At 39.2% G+C, this 26,147-nt stretch overlaps 1 protein-coding gene across 3 annotated transcripts in view; it reads right to left on the bottom strand.

The window, feature by feature from the left end:
- The window catches only part of kcnh5b (potassium voltage-gated channel, subfamily H (eag-related), member 5b), a 57,294-nt gene that overhangs the window by 24,859 nt on the left and 6,288 nt on the right, over positions 1 to 26,147 (bottom strand). For all 3 annotated transcript variants that reach the window (XM_053502215.1, XM_053502217.1, XM_053502216.1), the window contains exons 3-7: positions 22,754 to 22,860; positions 21,767 to 21,895; positions 15,791 to 15,909; positions 14,061 to 14,453; positions 1,752 to 2,181 (exon numbers count right to left, since the gene is read on the bottom strand). In XM_053502215.1, the coding sequence (XP_053358190.1) occupies positions 1,752 to 2,181; positions 14,061 to 14,453; positions 15,791 to 15,909; positions 21,767 to 21,895; positions 22,754 to 22,860 (1,178 nt within the window). The remainder of the gene's footprint in view (positions 1 to 1,751; positions 2,182 to 14,060; positions 14,454 to 15,790; positions 15,910 to 21,766; positions 21,896 to 22,753; positions 22,861 to 26,147) is intronic.

Genomic DNA, 26,147 nt, shown 5'->3' with positions numbered 1-26,147 from the left:
GAACACTGTCAGAAAAAAGGTTTAAGCGCTCGTTGCAGTGAGACGCTTATTAAAGAGCTGAAGACTAAACTTCGGATTAAACACAGAGGACATTCATAGCTACTGAATAACTTAATAAAGTTTGTCTCCTCCCCTCCCGCCCGTTTGTGCAGCATTCCACGTCACACGCGGCTCTCGTTTAAACAAAGCCTCCCTCTACCCATGTATGGGGCAGGTTTAACAGCTGATCATTTTAATATTAAAGTACTGTGCCCCACCTTCCCCTAAAAGTATGTTACAAATTAAGGTCAGGGTTAGAGGCGATATCCTATTTTAACTATCCAACCAAATTTAAATATAACTAATGCATGTAGGTATAACAGACTAATATACTGTGAGTGAGAATTAGAATCTTTACCCATCTTTTACCCTCTCACTTACTCATCTTCTATACCGCTTTATCCTGTATTCAGGGTCGTGGGGACCTGGAGCCTATCCCAGGAGGCTTAGGGCATGAGGCGGGGTACACCATGGACAGGGTGGCACACACATACACACACTCACACACCCATTCACACACTACGGGCAATTTGGGAACGGCAATTAACCTTACCTACATGTCTTTGGACTGTCGGAGGAAACCGGAGTACCCGGAGGAAACCCACTAAGCACGGGGAGAACATGCAAACACCATGCACACTGAGACGGTAATCGAGCCTGGCTGGGAATCGAACCCAGACCCTGGAGGTGCAAGGCGACAGTGCTAACCACTAACCTTTTGTTAAAATTTATTGTATTGTATGTTCACATCATGATATAAACGTTATTAACAGTCAATAAATAGGAAACCCCACCCCTTACAAGTTTGTATTCGACACAGAAAAAAGAAAACCCTTTGAAAAATCATATCAGTTCAAAAGCGAGTGTTTCAACCACAGAGCAGACATGCAGCGATGTTATTACAGACTTCAGCCCAATAACCCAACACCGTGTGAATGAAGTCACGTCACGAGCCTGTAACGTGCAGCACATTAGAAAACCTAATCAACCCCAGCTAAAAATGGCTTCGTCTGACAAAGGCTCGGCTTAAAAAAAAAAAAACAACGAACGCTTACTCAGCACAACCTCCCAGTCTCTCCTCCCAGCCACTGATTGAATTAAACGGCCGATCGATCTGATCCGTGGGATCTGACGGATTGTGGGTGCGTCTGAGAGAAAAACAGAAAGAGACGGGCGTTGGAATGGAGCACATCAATCTGAACCGGGAATTAAAAGACGCCTCGGTGCTCCACAGCCCGAGGAAGGAAAAGTCAAACAAAGTTTAATTATAACTCCAGAGCTCTGGCGAAGCCTCGATCTTGAAAATGGTCAGATCCGCTTTCTTAAGACATTATGGTTTCTATAGCGACAGCTCACTCATGAGGATGTGAAATGCCTACGTGCTACATGCACAGGTTTTAAAAATGACGTTTTTGATCGTTGATGTTCAGATCAGCGGTAAAACTCAAAAGTAAAGAAAAGAAAAGGCTATGGATATTTCACAACACTGGATACAACTATAAAAGGATAAAGATTAAATAAAAAAATATATAAAATCGCTGCATTAAACACTTCAGGGCATGCTGTTATTGGAAAAACTATAATCGCAAGCTGGTACCAGCGACTCTCCTGGCGACTAGCTCCACCCTGTTACTGATTATTTTCCTCTAACTGCACACCCTGGAGTGTTTCCACACAGCAACACGTCTAGCAGATCAGAGTTTCACACTCACATCCCACCATCATCATGGCCACAGAGAAGATCTTCTCCCCGTCGGTGGTGGGCGCGATGTTCCCGAATCCGATGGTTGTCAGACTCGTCATGGTAAAGTACAGGGACGTGATGTAGAGCGTGTGTTTCCCGGGCCCGCCCTCCAGCTGGCCGGAGCCGCTGGCGTTGTAGCGGTACGGCGAGCCGGTGTTCGCGGCCAACTGGTAGAGCCAGCTGTCCGTCTTGATGGTGTTACTGAGCTTGTCGATGACCTCGTAATCTCCGATGCTGTACCAGATACACGCCAGCCAGTGGGCCACCAAGCCGAACACACACACCAGCAGGACCAGCACGGCCGCGCCGTATTCCAGATAGTGGTCGAGTTTCCGTGCCACGCGACCCAAACGCAGCAGGCGCACGACCTTCAGGGAGCTGAACAAACTGCTGATGCCCTGGAAGACACAGGAGGACGGAGGAACTGAGAGTCTCCTCGACTCATTTATTCCTAATTGCTTCAAAATAATGAAGACAATTACAAATAATACAAACATAATGTGGTTTGCAAGCAAATGAATCGAGCTTCACATGCTAAGATAGATCATCTTTTTTTTTTTTCAACTTTAACTGAAAAAATTGCAAAAGTTTACACACCCTTAGGAGAGATAATCACTGTACAGAAAGAAAACAATTTTGTCTTGTGAATCATCAAAAGGAAGAATAAAATGGATAAGCAAAGATAAATAAATTAAAAAGAAATACTGATATTACAAAATATTAATTCAAAAGTATTTTTTTAATCTAATATCAACTAAAAAATTACATGAATTTATGATTTTTTTCATTAAAAAAAAAATTATGAAAATTTTCATTAAAATTAATTAAAAAACCATTTAAGGTACTTGTGTATCTGGAACAGATCACCTTTTAAACGTCACATACACTTGCCAGCCACTTTATTAGGTACACCTGCTCAACTGCTTATTAACCGCAGCAACTTAATGCATTAAAAAGAAGAAAAAAAATACATCAAGACGTCATACTGAAGTTTAAACCGAGCATCAGAATGGGGAAGAAATGTGATTTTAAGTGATTTTGCACCAACAACCAAACCATGACGTGCTGGTCTGAGTATTTCTGGAATCTTCTGGATTTTCAAACACAACCATCTCTAGGGCTTACAGACCCCAGTGAAAAAAAAAATACACTTTAGTGTATTACAAATATATTGAAATCCTTGATAGTACATTGCAAATATACTAACAAAAAATTGTACCATCAGTTAATATATAAAAAGTATACTAACATCATGCTTTTACCAAATTTTGGAATTAAATTTTTAATATACTTAAAAATAATTGTATTATAGTACACTTTTCAAAAATATATTATTGGAAAATATACTTTAAGTGAAAGGTTGGTCTAATTTCCAAAGTATACTTATTTTAACTTGTTTTTCAATGTATTTTTGGTATATTTTTAAAAAATATGCTCGAAATAATCATTGTACAAATGTACAGAAAGTATACATTAGAAAACAATTTTTAATATTCGGAAGTCTCAGTATATTATCAGTTACATTTAAATGTACTTATATTTAGTGCACTACTTTCTCGTGCTTTTAGACTCGTTTCTGCACGCTAAATCTCTCTCTCTCGTGCGCGATGTTAAACTCGTTTTTGTGCGCTGAAAATAATTTTTTCCTGTTCAAGATAATTTATGTTTGCACTCTCTCACTCTTCTGTGCGCTCACAGAATAAAGTGACACACTGCAGCGGTGTGATATCTTTGTATCTATTCCAGCAACCCATAGACTAGTATTAGTATATATTAGTGCTGTCAAAATTAGTGCGTTAACGCATGCGATTAATTTGAAATATTTAACGCATTAAAAAAAATTAACGCAATTAACGCGGTTGCAGTTTTTTTTATTTCCTGTTGTGGCCGACGTGTGTTCAACGTGCAAAGAAGTATGGATAAGACCAAGGAAGGACTTTTAGAGGGAAAGTTTCAGTATAAAACTCTGCCGGATGGTTCTGTGGATAAAACAAAAGTAATCTGTACATTTTGCAAAGCCGAATTTAAATACCAGAGAAGTAATTCGTCTTTGACATATCACTTAAAAGCAAAACACCCCACCGAAACAATCTCTACAGGGCCTCGCCAATGTAAATTGCATTGATTGTTTTGAAATTCAAATGACACAAATGGCACATACCTGTGTTTTTATTTCTGTGATAAATATGGCTTTCAAGCCAACAGTTAATTTGGAGAATATTGATGGTTTATTGCAGGTATGTTGTTTACATGAGAAAATCTGTGTTACAAGTTAAACAAAAATTCCAATAAACAATCATATTTGAATTTAAATAGTTTCATTGTCTTGAGTTTACATTAATTATTTACATTTACATATCCAAAAAGTTTCAGTCTTTTAATTGTGATTAATCGCGATTAATTGCAAAAAATTGTGCGATTAATTAGTTAATTTTTTTTAATCGATTGACAGCACTAGTATATATATATATATATTGGCTAATATCGCCCCACCAGCCAATTGTTTGTAGGCGGGCAGATTCGGACTGTCCGCTCTCTGATTGGCTCCCCAGTCCGCCACTTCTAGTTTGAATTAACGGCTGGAAGCTGCATCATCGCGTGCGTTAGTTCGTATCGTTATTATTTTATTTTCATCGGCATAAGGTAAATTTTACGGTTTTTGTTAGGTAATTTGTAATTAAGTACATACTTTAAACTATAGAATGTATTGTCTAATGTGTTGTTGCTAAATCTCATGTACTTTGCTTGTGGTATAATGTCTCCGTAGCTCTCGGCCTGTTTTCAGTCTCTGTGTAACAGAATCAACACACCTGGTTTAAACTAATACTGTACCTGTATACTCTAATACTGATGTCTGTCTGTGTTCACACACCAGGTTTAAACTAATACTGTACCTGTATACTCTAATACTAATGTCCGTCTGTGTCCACACACCAGGTTTAAACTAATACTGTACCTGTATACTCTAATACTGATGTCTGTCTGTGTCCACACACCAGGTTTAAACTAATACTGTACCTGTATACTCTAATACTGATGTCTGTCTGTGTCCACACACCAGGTTTAAACTAATACTGTACCTGTATACTCTAACACTAATGTCTGTCTGTGTCCACACACCAGGTTTAAACTAACACTGTACCTGTATACTCTAATACTGACGTCTGTCTGTGTCTACACACCAGGTTTAAACTAATACTGTACCTGTATACTCTAATACTGACGTCTGTCTGTGTCCACACACCAGGTTTAAACTAATACTGTACCTGTATACTCTAATACTGATGTCTGTCTGTGTCCACGCACCAGGTTTAAACTAATACTGTACCTGTATACTCTAATACTGATGTCTGTCCGTGTCCACGCACCGGGTTTAAACTAATACTGTACCTGTATACTCTAATACTGATGTCTGTCCGTGTCCACGCACCGGGTTTAAACTAATACTGTACCTGTATACTCTAATACTGATGTCTGTCCGTGTCCACGCACCGGGTTTAAACTAATACTGTACCTGTATACTCTAATACTGATGTCTGTCCGTGTCCACACACCAGGTTTAAACTAATACTGTACCTGTATACTCTAACACTGATGTCTGTCCGTGTCCACACACCAGGTTTAAACTAATACTGTACCTGTATACTCTAATACTGATGTCTGTCCGTGTCCACACACCAGGTTTAAACTAATACTGTACCTGTATACTCTAATACTGATGTCTGTCCGTGTCCACACACCAGGTTTAAACTAATACTGTACCTGTATACTCTAACACTGATGTCTGTCTGTGTCCACACACCAGGTTTAAACTAATACTGTACCTGTATACTCTAATACTGATGTCTGTCCGTGTCCACACACCAGGTTTAAACTAATACTGTACCTGTATACTCTAACACTAATGTCTGTCCGTGTCCACACACCAGGTTTAAACTAATACTGTACCTGTATACTCTAATACTGATGTCTGTCCGTGTCCACACACCAGGTTTAAACTAATACTGTACCTGTATACTCTAATACTGATGTCTGTCCGTGTCCACACACCAGGTTTAAACTAATACTGTACCTGTATACTCTAATACTGATGTCTGTCTGTGTCCACACACCAGGTTTAAACTAATACTGTACCTGTATACTCTAACACTGATGTCTGTCTGTGTCCACACACCAGGTTTAAACTAATACTGTACCTGTATACTCTAACACTGATGTCTGTCTGTGTCCACACACCAGGTTTAAACTAATACTGTACCTGTATACTCTAATACTGATGTCTGTCTGTGTCCACACACCAGGTTTAAACTAATACTGTACCTGTATACTCTAATACTGATGTCTGTCTGTGTCCACACACCAGGTTTAAACTAATACTGTACCTGTATACTCTAACACTAATGTCTGTCTGTGTCCACACACCAGGTTTAAACTAATACTGTACCTGTATACTCTAATACTGATGTCTGTCTGTGTCCACACACCAGGTTTAAACTAATACTGTACCTGTATACTCTAATACTGATGTCTGTCCGTGTCCACGCACCGGGTTTAAACTAATACTGTACCTGTATACTCTAATACTGATGTCTGTCTGTGTCCACACACCAGGTTTAAACTAATACTGTACCTGTATACTCTAACACTAATGTCTGTCTGTGTCCACACACCAGGTTTAAACTAATACTGTACCTGTATACTCTAATACTGATGTCTGTCTGTGTCCACACACCAGGTTTAAACTAATACTGTACCTGTATACTCTAATACTGATGTCTGTCTGTGTCCACACACCAGGTTTAAACTAATACTGTACCTGTATACTCTAACACTAATGTCTGTCTGTGTCCACACACCAGGTTTAAACTAATACTGTACCTGTATACTCTAACACTAATGTCTGTCTGTGTCCACACACCAGGTTTAAACTAATACTGTACCTGTATACTCTAACACTGATGTCTGTCTGTGTCCACACACCAGGTTTAAACTAATACTGTACCTGTATACTCTAACACTAATGTCTGTCTGTGTCCACACACCAGGTTTAAACTAATACTGTACCTGTATACTCTAACACTAATGTCTGTCTGTGTCCACACACCAGGTTTAAACTAATACTGTACCTGTATACTCTAATACTGATGTCTGTCTGTGTCCACACACCAGGTTTAAACTAATACTGTATCTGTATACTCTAATACTGATGTCTGTCTGTGTCCACACACCAGGTTTAAACTAATACTGTACCTGTATACTCTAATACTGATGTCTGTCTGTGTCCACACACCAGGTTTAAACTAATACTGTACCTGTATACTCTAATACTGATGTCTGTCTGTGTCCACACACCAGGTTTAAACTAATACTGTACCTGTATACTCTAATACTGATGTCTGTCTGTGTCCACACACCAGGTTTAAACTAATACTGTACCTGTATACTCTAATACTGATGTTTGTCTGTATTCAGACTACAGTTTAAATTTTAATTTGTGTGTTTGTTAAATACAAATAAACTATAGGACAGTTTTTTGTAACCTTGTGCAAATTAAATCTGTTGAACTCATGAATAAAATCTTCCTCATAATTACTGTACTAATGTAATGTGTTTCAAAAACATGTTATAGTGTAGAAAATACATTCAGCATTTGTAAATGATCCTAAACACCTTTAATGTACTGGTAATACATTTGTAATACTGTAATATAGAAGGTTTTATGTACTGTATGATACAATAAAGTATATTTGTATTAACCGCAAAGTGTACTTTTTTAGTATTTGTAATTGACCAGAAGTATAACAGCTACTGCTGTAATAAAAATATATACTCATAGTATATTAATCATGTATTTGTAACACAGTAAAAAATAGCTGTAATGTACTTATAATATATTAAATATATACTTAAATTGTATTAATTACTGTCAGGTATGTACGTTAGTACACACACAGGCATATACTTTAAGTGTACTAAGTATACTTAAAGTTGTTCCACTTTAGCACACAAAAGTATACTTAATACACTTAAAATTGTACTTTTGTACAATTTAATTACAACTTGAATACACTTAGTACAAAATTAGTTGTTCCAAAATAGCAAACTTCAAGTATACTAGTCATTAGTCTGGCTGCAAGTACATTTAAGTATGCTTTGGCATGCTAGGATTTAATATACTTAGTATACTTTTTTTTTACTAGGGGAGAACGGTGTAAAAAAAGAGAAAATCCCCAGTGCGGGCAGTTCTCTGGGTGAAAATGCCTCGTTGATGTCAGAATTCAGAGAAGAACAGATAGACTGGGTCGAGCTGATAGAAAGGCAACAGGAACTCAAATAACATCTCATTACTCATAACCGATGTACACTGAAGAGCATCTCTGAACACACAACACGTCGAACATTGAAGCAGATGTGCTACAGCAGCAGAAGACCACACCGGGTGTCGCTCCTGTCAGATTAGAACAGGAAACTGAGGCTACACGTCACATGGACTCACCAACATTAGAGACAACAGCAGATAGGAAAAGCATTGCCTGGTCTGATACAGTAAGTCTCATCATTATATTTATGAGGATGGCCCTCCCTCCCTACATGCCCAGAAGAATGTGGTGTAATTGGCAATTTGGAAATGCCAATCAGGCTACAGGGCATGTCGTTGGACTGTTGAAGGGAAACCCACCATGCACGGGTAGAACACACGAACTCACACAGCCTGGAGGAGACACTCGAACCCCTAACCCTTGAGCTGCGAGGCTACAGTGCTAACCACTAATCCACAACATCATCATTCCACACTCCATATCCTAAATTAATTTATTTATTTTCTTAATTTTTTTATCTGCTGGAAGCCACACGGTTTAGGGTTAAAGGACTCGGGCCTAACTGTGGTGGGTGCGCTTACATGGACCTTAATGTTCCAATAATTTTTACATCACAGAAGAAATCTCCCACCTGCGGCTCTGGCTGGGGACGGAGCACCAATTGGCTGAGCATTTCACACTGATTGGTAACCAATCACAGACAAGACGTCTGAAAGTCTGAAAAGATTGACCCAGCTCAAAATTTATATTACATGTCTAAGAACATTTGTTAAAATGAAGAAAAAAGAAATATTCAGGTAGTCCCCGACTTACGAACAGACCGCAGTTCTGCAAACATTTGTAAATTCGAACAAATCTCAAAAGTAGCTAAGGTATATTGTACAAAAAAAACAGGCGCTGCAGTGCACTAAATACCAATATTTACAATAACATATAATATATTCATTGTGTTTGTGACTGTATAAAATGTCTAAAGTCTGGTATATTTTACGTGTGTGTGTAGGGGGCAGGGGGAGTTAGTGTGTGCAGGAGAAATGAGTCTCACTGGTTTCAGTAAATCAGTCTGGGAGGACGATGATAGAAGATGTCTGTCCTGTAAAACTGTCCTGATGGTGAATAATCCTAATTTTGGAAAAAACATCCTCAACAAACAGAGTTCACAGTCCAATACAGTGGGAAACAGCTCCGAGAAAAAATGACTTCCAGGATTCCCCTCGCGACTTAAAGGCGCAGAGACGACACTGATACTGTCGCCACATGGTGGCAGTGTGGGTAAATGAGACAGAGGTTTAGTCAAGTGGATTGGTGTGCTTTACATCGTATATTTGTGTCAAATAAGATTTACGTGTAAGATTTACTTTGTCGGACATGAGAACAAAGCCATGATGGTTGTTTTGAAGAAAATTATAATGACGTCTCAGGTCATGTGATCTCAGTGCCATGGAAAGAAGGTTGGGCCTAATTAGCATGCTAAAAGTACGCTAGTATAACTTTGTTATTTAGTCTGAATTAAACACATATCCTAGCAGGTAGAACTGCTTTGCGGATGTTTAAAACGGTTTACGTTCTGATGAAATGCATTGAGGCCGTAAACACACACCACAGCAGATCAGTGGTTCACGTCAATCTTCAATCAGAAAGATTTCAATCAGATTTGAGAAACATTGTGCGTGTAAATCTGTAAACAACAAAACATTGTGGCGTTTAAATTAATGCATCAGCGCATTAACCTTGACCCCTGTTGGTTTAGCAGTAATGCTATGATTAGCCTTTAGCCTTCTGTTTCATTTCACAACGGCATTTACTACTTGATGCTGTGTAATGATTAAAACCAGTTTTAGTCGAATACTGTTTGCTGATACAAGACAGTTAATCACAGCTGGGAAGAAGAAAGACTACGGATTAAATAATCTGAATAATAAAGTTTGTGTTACTGTACACCCGCAGGAATTAAACAGATTCCCCTTTAAGTTTGTAAGGAATAAAACAGATTCGTACTGCTCGTATCTTGTGATCGAACATACAGTAAGAGTTAAGATTAAAGAATTTTGCTTCGGGAATTAAACTGTGTGCGTGTGTGAGCGGGTTTCCACTCTTTGACTGTTTCTCCCACAGGAACACAGAGTTTACATTTCAGGACTGAACTCAAACGGCACTCGGTGAATAAATTACTCACTCACATCTAAACGCTCGCCTTCAGATGATTTCTGGTGATGCGAAGCTTTTCGTCTCTCTTCACTTCCCTGCATCTTATTCCCAGCTCTGTATAACTGTATGATTGTAATTTCATACAAAACACAAAACTTCAGATAAAAAATTGTATCCTACATGGATTTAAATAATGTATTTTTATGTTTCATTCCTGATTTGAAACAAGAGTTTTATCAGACGTGGTAAAGAGGAGCGTGCCGAGCAATCACTCAAGAGAATATAACACAGCTGGAGGTAGTTAAACAGGGGAACAAGTTACAAGAGAATATTTATATCCATGCATAGAGTCTTTTCAAAAAAGGAGGGGGGTACAAACTTTTGAAATGCACTTTTTTTGATGCACTTTTTTTGATGCATTTTTTTTTTGTAACCATTAACATTGTAAAAGACCTTATTTATTATTCATATCTGTTAAACCCAACATATCTATATAAATATGTTCTTGTCTGTACATTGGGTCAGAACTTAATGATATCTTTACATTTCATACACTGGAGGACCAGAAACCACCGTCTCAGAAACATTTCGGTCTGTTTGTACGTCTGTCTGTCCAGCTAGAGTTTGTTCAGTAGCATCACACATAACTGTCTGGTCAGACTTTACTGAATCTCCTGTAGTCCTTAGATCTCCGCCTGAAGTTTAATCTGCACCATAAGTAAAATCACAATGTTGAGTAAAAGTGATGTTATGAACAGTTATGTGTGGGATTTAATAATCTACTTTATAATAATCTACTAATGCGCTACTGTCTCAATGTAAACAAACACCTGCACCAATAGATATTAATTAGAAAAGATAAAGTGAATATTTTGACTGGGATTAGTTCATATTTTCACTTTGGCTGAAATAACAGCGCTGAAGTGGTATAAGTGAATTTTAACACGCTGGAGTGGTTTTAAGACAAAACTTCATCTTTATCCTTTTATCTACTTTTTCCATTTCTCATCTGTGATTCACTCTCCGATTACCGAACAGGGAGTGTATTTGTCTGAGCACCAAAGAAGGACAAGTTAGTGTAAACAAGGCGTAAGATACTCAACCTTACAGAATGGGATTTCTTTGTATTAATACATTAGACAGAGAGTTCTGCTGTACAGAGAGACACACAGACATGTACGTGGGCTTCAACCTCTAATAATAATAATAATAATAATAATAATAATATCACTGATTACATTAAAGATCAGCCGATTATTTTTAGCTTTAACATTTTAACTATTTCTACAAACTCTTTAACTGTCAGTGATGGGTGGCCTGCTATACTATTTTTTTAGTATTGTGTCCTGGGGGTGTGCAAACTTTTGTCACTATACATTTGATTATTCATATATAGGGGGAACATTTTCAAAACAAACAGAGAGGATTGAAGGCCTTCCTCATGGACTTTAGATATTGATTTTTTTTAATGACTTTTTAAGAACTTGAGCTCAGTATATGAAGCTTGATTTTGCAAAACAATCATTTTTCTAATTATTTATAGCGAAAAAAAAAGTGTTATTTTGAACCAAACCTAATTACCATTGTGTTATTTGCGAAAATAAAGAGACATTTTTGTCTTAACATTAGCACTACTATTCTGCAGGGAGACTTTAGCTAATGTTCATGCTGACAAGAGCCGCGGCTGATGCTACACCCCGGGAGTGATCACCTACAGCTAGAGAAATGTCACGATCGGTGGAGGCTGCGCTCGTTAAAGGGAAAGATGGGGGCTGAAAGAGCTCCGGATCTCACTCTGAGAGTTTATTTATAGAAGTGAAGATCACTGAAATACCTAATATCTGTAAATTAAAGCAAAAGACTTGTGGTTTAATCCTCTTACACACACACACACACACACACACACACACACACATCTCTGTTCATCCTAAGGAAAGGCTCAGGAACAGCCCTCATGCTCTGAATGCTGATATTTATTGCTAGCAACCTGCCTGCAAATCTGCTGTTTAGTCCAGTTCTTATAAAATACGTGGATTTTGGTACGATTGATGAACCTGGTACCTGTACAACCGATAATTCATACAGTTATCTGATCAGCCAAACATGTGGCAGGATAGAACTATGAAGATAAGATTCAAGTGGCAATTACAAATACAGTATCTCAGTAGTTACGTTTATACGGACCATATTTCCTAAATCTGATAAAAATCATTCTGATTAGAGATTCCAGCTCAAGCGTTTACATGGTCACTGATCTGATAAGCTGTGTGTTTACATGCACAAAGCGTTTAATCAGAATATTAATGATTATTTTCAGTGCATGCTCTGAAGCATTTAATCTGACAGAAACATAACAAAAGAAGAAAAAGAAGAAGCATTTTATCCCACTGTTAGGCTGTTGTAGTGTACTACGCCAGTAAACAGTCACATGACTGAATAAATGTATGCTTCAGTGCTATTGGTTCATATATCAGGCAGTCGGATCTAAGCATGCGGGTCAACAGCTTCAGACATGCTAATGTTAAGTTAAAAAGGTGCTTATTTTCTCTGCTTAAGTAACTGTGAGTAAAATGTATTTGTTCGCGTCCTGAGCCTTTATCTGCACCTCACCAAAGGAGTGAAACACAACAGCTGTTAGGTAAGTTTAGGCTTTACAACTTTTCACACAAATCCCATTGTTATGAGTGGTTACAAGCAGAGATGGTAATCACCAGGGATCATGTGATACGATACCCAGGTGTTGTTTCAATTTGGGTCACCCACATTAAGGCTGCTACTATCATTCAGCCGGGAGGGCCGAAGACTTTTACGTGTTTCCTCCGAACCGCGTGACGCCAGCCGACCGCATCTTTTCAAACTGCTTGCTCACGCACTGTTAGGGGCGGAGTAACACTCTCGGAGAAAAGTGTTCCTCCGCGTGTGAAAGCGTGCGCGAGCTTACAGACGCCCCTGATTGGCTGTAGAGCCGTGATTAATGTGGGAGCACTAAATACCTCTCATCCCTTCCCTCTGAGAGAGCTCGGCCAATCAGCTCTCTCTAGACCTCCGGCTGTGAGAGGTTACAGCATCACCCGGGAATCGAACCAGCGATCTCCGGATGATAGGGCGAGCGCTTTACCACTGTGCCACTCGTAGGCCAAGAAAAGGTTATTTTGAAGTCATTTTGAAGTTATTTTGAAGCGTGGCAATACATAGAAAGAATCATAAAAGAATCACGATATGTAACTGAATCGATTCTCCCCCCTCTCTCATCTATGATTGGTCAGATGTCTTTACTACGTGACGATCAGTGATCCTGCTTCAACCAGAGATCCTTCCTGGAAACATACAGTATCAAGTCACCTTATATTAGGTTATGTTACCCCTACATGGGGCAAACATGCACAGAACAACAAGATACAGTCAGATCAGGTGTTTACACGGTTTATATTTCCCTACTGAATGAATTTTCAAAGTTTAACACAGTATTTTTATCAAGCTTGGGCTCATATTCCCATTAATACTAAAATATTAATATTAGTTCATGTAAATGCACCGAATGAATAATACCATGGCGTGGCTGGTTTGAATACTGCATAAACTTTTGAGTCTTTAGGTTTTTAAACCAAAAACAATCCAGTTCCAAGAGTTTTAACTGGTAGGCTATATTAACTCAAGTAACCACCCTTTACAAACGCGGTGAGGAAAAAATCATCTCAGAACGAAGGCAAACTTTACACCAAAAGCTCCTGAACCTATCGCTTTCTCTTGCCACCTTGAGACACTGTTGATTTAAGAGACCAATGCTGAAGCGACCTACGCCCACTGACCTCGTCCACGTTCTCGAAAGCGTTGATGATGTCGTAAGGCAAGCAGGAGAGCAGGTCTATCACAAACCAGGTCTTGAGGTAATTCATGCGGATCAGCTTGGGATCGGAGATGACCTCGCCCCCGGGCCCGACGAAAGTGGTGTGAAAGTTGAGCACGATGTCCACCAGGAAGATGACATCCACGACGCTGTCCAGCACCAGCCAGGTGACGTTGTTCTGCTTGGTCTTGAAGGAGACGTTATATGGCACCATGATGGCTGTGTAGAAGGTGAGGATGAGGATCACCCAATCCCACGTGGTCTTAAAGGTGCAGTAGTGGAGGATGATGTGAGGAGGTGTCTTGGGAGCTTCCTGCTTGTATTGAGGCAGGATTTCTGAACCGAGCTGAAGAACCTGAGAGGAGAGAGCATTCTTATCACTGATGCACAGAAACGATAAAGGGGAAAAAAAACATGGGCGAAGTGAACAGATGGAGCGTGGGAGAAGCATGTGTTATAGACAAGGATGTAGTGTGAGCATCAAAGCATTGTAACTCACCAGATAACTCGTGAACCTACTCATCGGTAATGAAAGACCAAACGTTATAACAAAATAATATGCAACGTGAACTCTAAGCCACAGGAAGGAAGCCTCCTTTCTTCCCTCCTTAAAGATAACTCCAAGAGCTCTCACACATCAGAAAGTTCACCCAACCATGCTTTTTTTTTGGTGACAGAGTCAAACGGGAACAGAGACAAAGTGTACATTATTAATGACAGTATCTGCCAGCGAGGCTCAGGCTCAGAAGATGATGAGGGAAAGTGCGAGCTGAAGAAAGCTGTGTGTGATACGGTTACACTAATGTCCTTGTGTGTGTGTGTGTGTGTATGTGTGTATGTGTGTGTCTGTGGCTCTGTTACAACTTTGTCCTTTGTAGCTTTGTTTGCGTGCGGGGGTGTAAGACAACGCTGTCGGTGTGTATGTCTGTAGCATTCGCACATAAAAAAAAGAAGGTTGATTATTTCCTTAGAAGAATAGCTCCATAGCTATAGCTCCATAGGTAACATTCAGTGCAAATCTTAGAAGCGGTAACTGCAAAATGCTAACTGCTGACCTAGACCCTCTTCAGAGCTAGGATGGCTGCTTAGCGCTAGCTGCTAGTGGCTAACATAGCTCTTCATAATCAATAGAGTAACCCTTTACTCTTAAGAGCTGAAGAAGGCTAGGTGAGCCTTATTTACTGCAGCTCTTAAAAATGAACCGGGGCAGAATTGGGGCGGAGTTGAGCAGAGGTGGGCGGAGCTGAACCTTACTGGCAGATACTGTCATTAATACGGTGTGATAATGGCTGTATAATGGCTGACCCTGCACTCTGACCCCAGGCCACTAACAACTCTGGGGTATGTGAAGTATAAAGAATTTCATTATGCATATATAATTTATATGAATAAATGTATACGAATGTATATGAATAATGTATATGAATGACGGCTGAATTATTATTGTTTTTATTAAAAATGTAGGGCCGGTGGTGGTTCAGTGTGCTAAGGCTCCGAATTACTGATCGGAAGGTCTATAATCTTTAATATCTTTGGACTGTGGGAGGGAACCGGAGGACCCGGAGGAAACCCACCAAGCACTGGGAAAACATGCAAACTCCATGCACACAGAGACGGGAATCGAGCAAGGAAATGGACAAACAGCAGGAAACAGACAAACAGTAGGTTTTTTTTGTGAATTTCGAGACTCACCTCAGCGAGTCGAGACGTTTTGTGGGAGCTGACCTCAGGCTTGCTCATGGGAGCCAGCTGCTGGATGGTGGTCCGGCTGTTGGTCAGAGCACGAGTGAGCCTGGCGAACTTACCCCAGCCTAAGAGAGGACATGAAATATAACATCACAGCATGTGACGACCGGTGGAAATCAGATTCTAACCTCAGCCATAGCTCTCACAGGGTCAGAACTTGTCTACTTTACCACTGCTCTGTTCCACCTTCTGAACCTGGAATAATCTAACAGATGCCAAATTCAAGATGAATTAACACAAACGCGTATAGGATCCAGGAAAAGAAATTAAAGTAAAAATATCTCCATGCATCTTCAGTTCTGCCAAAGACGGCGGCCATTATGAATCAGCAAACCAGAGGATCAAGCCTTACAGACCTACAGTATCCTACAACATCAGCTGAATATTTTTTGGGTACTGTTGAATGGACCCATGAGTATCGTGGCATGTTTTAATTCACATTTACACCTTTCCCTCTGACCACCTTGTTTTTTAAAAAGCTTTTGTTTTTTCGCTGGATGGAGTGGAGGCACCTTGGCACTGAATCAGTAATAAGGTAAAAAGTGATCACCTGCAGTGTAGACCAGCAGCAGACCAAAAGAAGTAAAGCCTTTGATGTAACCCTCCATCACTCAACTTCATACCTCATGAATGATTTAAGAAGAAGTTCTAAAAAAAACTTTAAGCAAGACAACATTCTTGTTGAGTTCCACTACAAGCAGGAGAGCTCATGGTTTTGACTGGGCTGGATTTATTTTGATACTAGTAGTCATATTTATCAGATATTTCTTAAATTTAAAAATTTAACTCAAATTTAAACATATTTATTATGAATTATACAACAGTTAGTTCTGATCAAGGTACTGTCCGCAGTACTGAGGAGGGAGCAGCTGCCTGCCAAAACCCACATTTACAACCAGTCACAAGCACAAAAACACTTTCAGCAACAACACACATCTGATAACATTATGTCGTCTTAAACAACGCGCTGTCTCTTTAGTAATCAGTGCTAAGTCATACAAAACTGCTTATGTGTTGTTTTATTTACTGCTACAAAGCTATATAGCTTTTAACACAAACCTGAATTTCACATTCGTAGTATTTGATCAAGGGCACTACTTTGTGTGTGGAACAAGGGATTCCCTACACCCTACATAGCGCACTAGCTTTCCACCTCCCTGCTATTTGGGATTCAACCCAGGAACTCGGAAGTTAACAGAGCTGATATTCCAAAGTGAAATAAGTGGGAATATTAAAAAGAATTGTACAAGATTTGCAGAAGTGTCCACAATCTCCATGGTTTATTCTCCTCACCTTTTGGGTACATAATGTTGCTAACTGTCGCCAGTCGCCAGGATACAGTATGTGTTGGAGTAGCAACATAACTGGCTAATTAAACAAACAAATCATAATCTATTGATAATGAATGATGTTCATAAAACTGTTGTATAAAAGCAATAACACACTCGGGCTCATGCTATATTGCTGGATACAGCACGGCTGTGAAGCTTACGGCTGCATCACAACCAGGCTATATCAGCACTACAGCACCCCCTCTCATGTGATATTGTTTAAATGATGTTGCTCTATGCACATGTAGTCATATTAGTCCAAATAAATTCATAACAGCCTAAACAAAGTACAGGAAATACATACTCCTTGATTTACTTTCCCCCAGTAAGTATGCAGGCTGCTGATTTGGCACCCAACATTATATACAGTGAAACCTCGAAGTAACCTACGAGTAACTCGGTTTACGAGTGTTCCGCAAGACGAGCAAAGATTTTTTTTATACATTTTGACTTGGAAAACAAGCATTGTCTTGGTTTATGAGCACCGAGTATCAAGTATCACGCATGCGTTTCTTGATTTGATGCCGAGCATCACGTGATCACAACTAAGCCAAAGGTTTTTCTCTCTCTTGCGTTGCGGGTACTCATCTCCCCTGCTGGGTCTTAGTGCTCGTCTCTTATTGGTATAATCAACATCTGCGTGTGTGTGAGTGTGTTTTTCTTTCTCTTGCGCTGCAGAGTGTGTGTTATGTGTGTGCGCGCACGTAATTTAACACTGTGCCAGTTCACTCTCCCTCTCTCTCTCTCTCTCTCGCCTTTAATGTGTTTGTGTGTGTGTGTGTGTTTGTGTGACATGGTGTCAAATGACACGCGCGCGCACACACAACACAACACAGAGAAAAACACACACACAGCGCCTGTGCGCATAAATGGAAGCACTTGGAAAATCTGTCGAGATTTATTTTTACTTTTTTTAAGATAATGTGCAGGTTAATTTGTTTTATTTTTACTTTATATTTTGTGGTAATAATTTTTATGTATTTATTTTTTTGGGCTGTGAAACGAATTATTTTAATTTTTTTTATTATTTCTTATGGGAAAATGTGCTTTGATTTACGAGTGTTTTGGAATACGAGCTCGCTTCTGGAACAAATTATGCTCGTAATCCGATGTTCCACTGTATTATATATGGACAGTTTAAATGCAAAATGAGACACTTTTGAGAATTTTTTTTTTCAAAGAAGAAAGAAGTGGCAAAAAAATTAAAAACTCTTTAAAAATATTTTGCATGTAGTTTTAATCGCATCAGGGTGAATTTTAAATTTCGCAAAAGGCTATAACTTCACCTCTCACTGTTTTCTCTTGCTCCAAGCAATTTTCCTATTTGCAGTCTTCCTACAGTATGTAACATTCCGATCACTGCAAATGTCTTCACATTGACGAGTCACATTGAAGCCAGCAGAGTTTCATCCTTAGGTAACGGCTTACAGTAGGTGAAGTTTAAACCTGACTCAGTTATAGTTTATAAAGTACAGCTCAGTTATAAAGGTGCCCATTGATTTTCTCAGTGTGATGTATTAAAGATTTTTAAAGTCCCATTAAATCCTACCTTTTTTGTTAATAGTTACAGAAATCCATGGCTCCAAGTCTAGACCTGAGAAATGTTTGAGACTCAAAGCAAAGATGCCAAACTTGCAGGAGTTTTATAAGAGTGTTTGTCATGTTCTGGGACTTTTAGTTTTTATGTTGTAAGTAAGTTCCAGCCAAGAATCCAAGGGTTGATATGAGAATTTTAATCAGTCTACATGGACGGGGGGTGTTCAAGTCAAACCGGGACTTTTAATTGCGAACTGAATAACAAAAAAAAATAAAATAACAGATATGAGAGTTAAAAACTCTCTTAATTTCTCTATACTGTATAATCCGCTGCTAACACACTTATCTCAACCATAATCAGACTGCCTCCTTGATGTCTAAAAGGCCTCCCAGGAACTCCTTTAATGACCCAAATGTGGAAAAGTCTCCCCGCCAAGTTCCTGTAATGAGCATGTGTTGAATGATTGTGTGTACAGTTCCCACAGACAGACGCGTCTCTTCTGCAAGATTTGGAGACAAAATCCAATTCAAACAGGGAATACTGCTGCACATTGAGCACAATGGTAAAGTCACATGGACACACACACACACACACACACACACACACACACACACACACACAACACTAGGTTATAAATTAGAAGGCACACAAACTCTAAACCTCTAAAAAAAGTGCTGTACTTTACAAGGAAGTACAATACCTGTCATCTGACTCATCAAAAAGACTGAGAAAGAGATTTGCTACAAAAGCCCGGAGGCGTGCACTGGACCAAGCTAAACACGTACTCACACACACACACACACACACACACACACACTCCGCACGCTTAACTGTATCCCAGAACACAGATCTACCCTGATGTATTACGTAACTGAAGGTAAAACAGCGAGTCTGCGAGCGCCTCGGGCTGTGCCATTCATTCACCTTCACACACGGTGCTTAATGGCTCACGCCGCTAATAAAAATGTCGCCTCTCTCCTTTCACACACCCTTAAAGTTTAAATAGGGGGAAAAAAAGCAATGCTTGTGTGCGTGTCAGGAAAATCCCTGTTTCGGAACAAAAGAAAAAATCCTGTCTAACCCAATCTACACTCACAGCCAGAACAACACCTCATGTGTGTCTGTTCCTACTGTCTTTGTGCTGATGTCCCAACTGGAAAAAACAAAAAAAAACAATGAAAGTGTTGCTCAGGAACAAATTTCTGACAAAGTGCGGCCACATGCAGAGCCGTGTGTGTGTGTCTGAGTCACATGCTGAACTGGAGTCCATGAGCACCAGGCACCACGGGGGGCTTAGAGGAGGAGTGGAAACGCATGTGGTCCTGTGTGTCTGCATCTGCGTGGGTGTGTGTGTGTTGGATGCCTAATTGTGGAAGATGTTTACATGAGTTTGAGTGGTCTGATACTGTGTTATCATCAAGCCTTTCCCACATTCCTAAACTTTTTGCTAGAGCACACCTAATCGTCCCAAACTCTTGATGGCTCTCGGTCGCTCGACTCTGTACATCAACTAAAATTACAAAGTGTACAAAGTCATGCTGAATCTGTCACACTGCCTATGGTCTTACACTATGACTTGTTATCGCCTGATTCCTGTCGTAAGTTAAGTTTTTACGAGCGCTCCAACTGCAACAGCTCAATGGTGTCCATGTCAACGCTGAGCAAGAAATTCAGCATGATTATGGACTCTGTGGTCCAGCGTGAAGAGAAATAACCCACCTCCAAACTGCTATAATCAACCTTTAAATCATTTATGAACTTCCTATGAAATTCTTGTCTGCTTTTAGAATTTTTTGGTTTGTTTGTTTGTTTGTTTGTTTGGATGGTTTTTGGATGGTTGTGATTCTTTTCTGGTCTGCAACAAGCCGAACGTGGATTTCATACAATCTCAAGCTCGTACTGATCCCAAATTAAATCTTAGAGCATCTGAAAGCATCATAACAATAAATAAATAAATACACACAACTCTGGAGAAAAATAAGAGACCACTGAAAACATCTGGAATGTCATCAAGAGGAAGATGGAGGGTCACAAACCATCAAGCCAAGCTGAGCTGTTTGCTTTTTTGCAAAGAAAGTGGAATAAATTTACCCAACAGCAACTGGTGGAGAGCCAAAACACATGAAAGCTGTGATTAAAAAATCAGGGGTGATTCCACCAAAATTAAAGAATTTCCATTAAATACTGATTTACTTATGTTATTTAGCCCAAACAAAATTTGTTTACAGTTTATTTGCTCTTTGTTTTATTTAAGTTATTAAAGCTCTGCAAATACTGCATGATCTTGGGTTGTTTTGAAGTGTTGTGATGATGTCATTTCCTTTAAATATACTGTACTCCCAAAATAAATAAATATAAATAGTTATATTTTGAATTTAGGAGATGGAATGTCAGCGGTTTACAAAGAATTTAACAAAACTGTTCATCTCACCAACACATGCACCTGTAAGACAAGAAACTGGTCTTTAAATTTTTTTCACAGCTATATATATATATATATATACAGTATTTATACTCTATACTGTATATAAACCCTCACAACTTGGTGCCGTGACCCGGATGCTGCACAGACACGGTGATGTCAGTAGTGTTATTTATAAACAGTTTATTTATAAGGTCGTTCTTTTTGGGACATACAGTATATGAATCATTTCTACTGCTGGTGGATGTAACGTTATGTAATGATGTTATAAATATTACAGTATTTGTAAGAGCATCTTCCTTTCAGCAAAGGTCTTCGTATAGGAGCGTAAATTCAAAGTTACTGTAAATTAAGGGCTATTCCAGTATAATGTGTGATAATGTTTCAGTCCCCAATCTAACCAGTTCATACATTTAAGCAAATCTTTAACGGGACACGATTTATACCACATCAAAACCAGAGAATAATAGAGAACTGAATAGGAATGGAATGAATTAATCATAAATGTTTTAAATATTATTACATCTCCATTATTCTTCACAGTGACCAACATGTAAATTAAACTGCTACAGTAACATGCTGTAGTTTTTATCTGTGTGTGTGTGTGTGTGTGTGTGTGTGTGTGTGCTCACCTCTGGTGCTCTCATCCTCAATAGGCTGCTTAAATGCGGTGATGTCTTTAAACGTGCAGAGGAAGAGCACCACCTTGTCATTCTCGTTTCTGATCGGTGCGATCTGCATGTAGAACCACACCGGAGTCCCTGGAACGGGTCAGAGGTCATGGGTCAGAAGTGAAACGCACCAAAAACAAGCAGGAAGACTTTAAAACTAAAAAAATAAAGATGTGGATCTGTATGATGTTTGTCCTGCCTAAAGGGACACGGGATTATCAGTTCCCATTAGGCCCCCACGAGCCCCCATTAAAGTGGGCGTGGTCTTTGCTCCAGTTTCCTTTATGGCCGGTGTTGTGGTTTTGCCCATCAGTCCCAGGTAGGGAAACATGGGCTTTGTTTCTGTCAGTCTAAGTGAAGAGGGTGTGGAAGTGTCTGTGTTTCCATCAGTCTCAGTGAAGGGGTGTGGCCTTTGTGACTGTCAGTCCTTTTAAGGTAGGCGTGGTCTAGGTGCTTCAACATCTGCTGTAATAAACTTTACAAAAAGAACTTTATCTCAAGCCCATGCTTTTTTTTTTTTTAGCTATTGCTGATGTCATGGATGGTTGCGAGCAATAGCTTATGACACTTTCTAACATAGACGTGTGTTAGAAACATTAGAAATAGCAGTGTATCTAAAATGCCCCGAAACATCTGATGTAGAAAAACAAACTGAAACTCGTTTCTACATGTATTGGCTTCGTTTCACTTCCCAGATAAGAGTTAGACTTGTTTTGTCATCTAACCCACGTGTGTCCGAGCCGCCGGCTGCTGCTGATCAGAGACGCATTAAGATCGACATCCGATGTCGGAAGCAATAAAGTGTGAAGCTTCATAATTACTGAAGATTATTACAATAATGATGACTATCCACAGTTAGAACCAACGTGTGTGTTTGTCTGTATGATTGTGAGAGAAAGAGAAAGAGAAAGAGAGGGATGCAGAGGAGTGAGTGCTCCGGACACTCACTATTCTTTTTGTAAAGCAGCACTTCAAAGCAGTTGGACTCATAGTTGTCGAACGTCTGTCTCACTTTCTCTATGGTCCTCTTATCTGTTAACTCGCCGTACATAAAGCTAAAGAGAAAGAGAGAGAGAGAGAGAGAGAGAGAGAGAGAGAGAGAGAGAAAATGTAAAAGAGCAGAAGTGTAAAGATTTCAGAAGACATTAAGGACAAAAAGACAAGCGAGAAAAAATGACAAAAATATAAAAAGCGCATAAAGTGATGGTTAGTTTTGTGTCCCCCCAAAAAATTTAGGGGGGAAACTAATCGTAACAACCTAAAGGACTAAAACTAAACTAAAGGATAAAAAGTGATATCCACTAGGGGGCAGGTTTGAGCCCTGAGTCGTGATTATCATGTAAACTGTTTCTTAAATGTTCCGAGACATGGCGTATTTATCTCTCTGAAATAAAATAGATGTTAATGAGATAAAATAAAATGCAACTTTGTCAAGTTACCAAGAAACCACAAAGCAGAACCTTCTTTGTCCTGAAGGCGATGGGAAAAATAACAAAAAGAAAAAGTTACAGCTTTATCTCTGTGTTACGGGGCCCTGACACTGGAGACTCCTTCCTCGAAGCCCTACGAGTCAGCGTGTAAGTCGTTACTATAGTAATGATAATATTATAAAATGAGCATGTCGATATAAACCTGTTTAGAGTAATTTAGAGCTGCACTACTGTCAGATCCGCTGCTTCAGAAAATGAATCAACAACCTTCTGACCAATCAGAAACCAGAAGCTGTGGTGTTTATGATGATGTCTGATCTCATGTTTCTGAAGACAGTTTAACTTCAAAAGTCTCTCGAGAGGAAACAGAATTGACGAGCAAGTCATGCTTACACACACACACACATACACACACACACACACACACACACACACACACACACTTAATGCAAATGTACTTCTTGAGCTGTATTTCCAGACATTTGACCCCATATAGAAACACATTCTCTACGGAAACCACACCGGGGTCGATTTTGTTCAAGCTTCCTAAGCAACAATGGAACAGTGTGTGTGTCTCTCTTTTTCTCTTTTTTTCTTTCGCTTTCTCACACACACACACACACACACACACACACACACACACACTACACACGCAGCATATATTTACATATAAATACATTCAACACCCACACTAAAACTCTAACATTTTATATAAAAATGTACATATATACAGTGCCGTGAAAAAGTATTTGCCCCCTTCCTGATTTTATTTTTTGCATACAGTATGTCACACTTCAATGATTTACATCATCAAACTACTTTTAATATTACATCTATTATAACCTGAGTAAATACAAATCTCTGTTTTTTTAAAAATAATTTTTTAAAAACAGTGTGATGATCAGTAATTTCCCCTGAGTTTGTGACCCCAAGCTCAACCGCACCTGGGTTACGCAGCGGGACGATGATCCAAAACACACCAGCAAATCCAGCACTGAATGGCTCAAAAAACAAAACAAACTTAAGCTTTTGGAGTGGCCCAGTCAAAGGCCAAACAGGTTAAACCCTCCAACGTGGATGAATTCAAACATTTCTGCAAAGAAGAGCGGGACAGAATTCCTCCACAGTGATGTAAAAGCTACCACTGTATTAGGTCTAGGGGGCAGTTACTTTTTCACATAAGACCAGGCAGCTTTGGACGGTGTTTTTTTTTTCCTTAATGAATGTAATTATAATTTAAAAACATTATTTTGTATTTACTCGGGTTATTTATTTTTTTAAATTTATTTAATGATCTGAATCACTCAAGTCTGACAAATATGCCAAAAAATAAAAAACAGGACAGGGGCAAATACTTTTTAACAGCACTGTACATTACAGTATATTGACAAATGCACACACACACAAACACACACCTGTCTCAGTTTCCCACCTACGAAACACAAACATATACATGTATAAATACACACCTGTCTAACCCATCTGTCAGGGCCACATGCACATGGGAACATGTACACACACACACACACACACACACACACACGAGGCACAGCAGGAAGTAAAGAATAACACATTTCATCAGCTTGTCACCGTAGTGTCATGGAGAGCAGCCACACCGCCTGAGCGGCCTGTAGAGAGGAATAAAAGCTCACTTAGAGGAGTTTAAACTTTACACAGTTTACAGATCAAAGGAAAGGTTCGGATGGAAAAGATCAAAGGCACGATTTCATCTTCACTGCAGCGCAAAACTTCTGCTGTTTTTGCTTGTTTAAGCTAACTTAATGTTACTTGAATTATTTCCTCTTAATATTTAGCCTCAAACACACACACACACACACACACACACACACACACACACACACACACAGATGTGGTTTAGGTTGCATTAAAACTTCCTATCATCTAGAAACAAGACCTAGGCTTCACCATAAAGTAGGCGGCCATCCTGGAGCTCCAGGCTCCGCCTCCTAAAGTTTAAAACGTTGTATGTACTAGAGCCTAATTAACGCCCAAACTAGGGGTCACATGATCCTCATGAGGGAAACTCACGATCTCAGACAAACTTTTTTTTTTTTTTTTTTAACTGTTTAATGAAATTTTTAAGCATTTTAAAATCACAGTTTTATATTTACATCCATATCCTGTCAAATGGTTTTCTCCTGCAGTTACAGTGCCGTAAAAAAAAGGACTTGCCTCCTTCCTGATTTATTTATTTATTTATTTTAACAATTTCATTTATAAAGGGAAAAGAATCTGTACAAACCTGCCTGATGCTATGTGAAAAAGTAATCACCCCCTCTGCTGAATCATAACCCAACTTGTGATTAGCCGTATTTTTTGGACAGCTGATTATAATTTCACTCACCACACCCAGGCCTGATTACTGCCAGACCTGTTGAATCAAGAAACCACGTAAATAAAACCTTTCTGATAAGGTGAAGCCCACTTAAAGATCTCACATCATAATGTGATCTATAAAGAAAAAAGATGAGAAACAAATGAATTGATATGTGGAAGACTGGAAAGGTTTACGAAGCTATTTCTAAGGGGGGGTTTTGGGGGTAATAACTTTTTTTCACATCTGGCCAGGCAGGTTTGGACAGCTTATATCACTTAATAAATGAAATCATCATTTAAAAACCGCCTTGTGTATCTACTCGGGTTATCATTGTGTAATATTAACATTTTTATGCTGATCTGAATCTTTTGGTTGTGACAAATATGCGGAAAAAAATTAACCAAAAACAAAGAAAATCAAGAACTCAATCAAATACTTTTTCACGGCACTGTATGTTTGTTGTCCTTTAAAGCTAAATAAGATGCAAGTGAAATCCTTCCCTTTAGATGCTTTAGACGGCTCCGATGATGGACATGAGCTTCCATGCTGCGCACACGCAGGCTACCTGATCCGC

The sequence above is a fragment of the Clarias gariepinus genome, chromosome 8 (assembly GCF_024256425.1).
Source record: "Clarias gariepinus isolate MV-2021 ecotype Netherlands chromosome 8, CGAR_prim_01v2, whole genome shotgun sequence".
In the NCBI taxonomy this organism is placed as follows: Eukaryota; Metazoa; Chordata; class Actinopteri; order Siluriformes; family Clariidae; genus Clarias; species Clarias gariepinus.
Note: the sequence above shows the minus strand (reverse complement) of the source record. Positions and strands in the feature narration are given on the sequence as shown.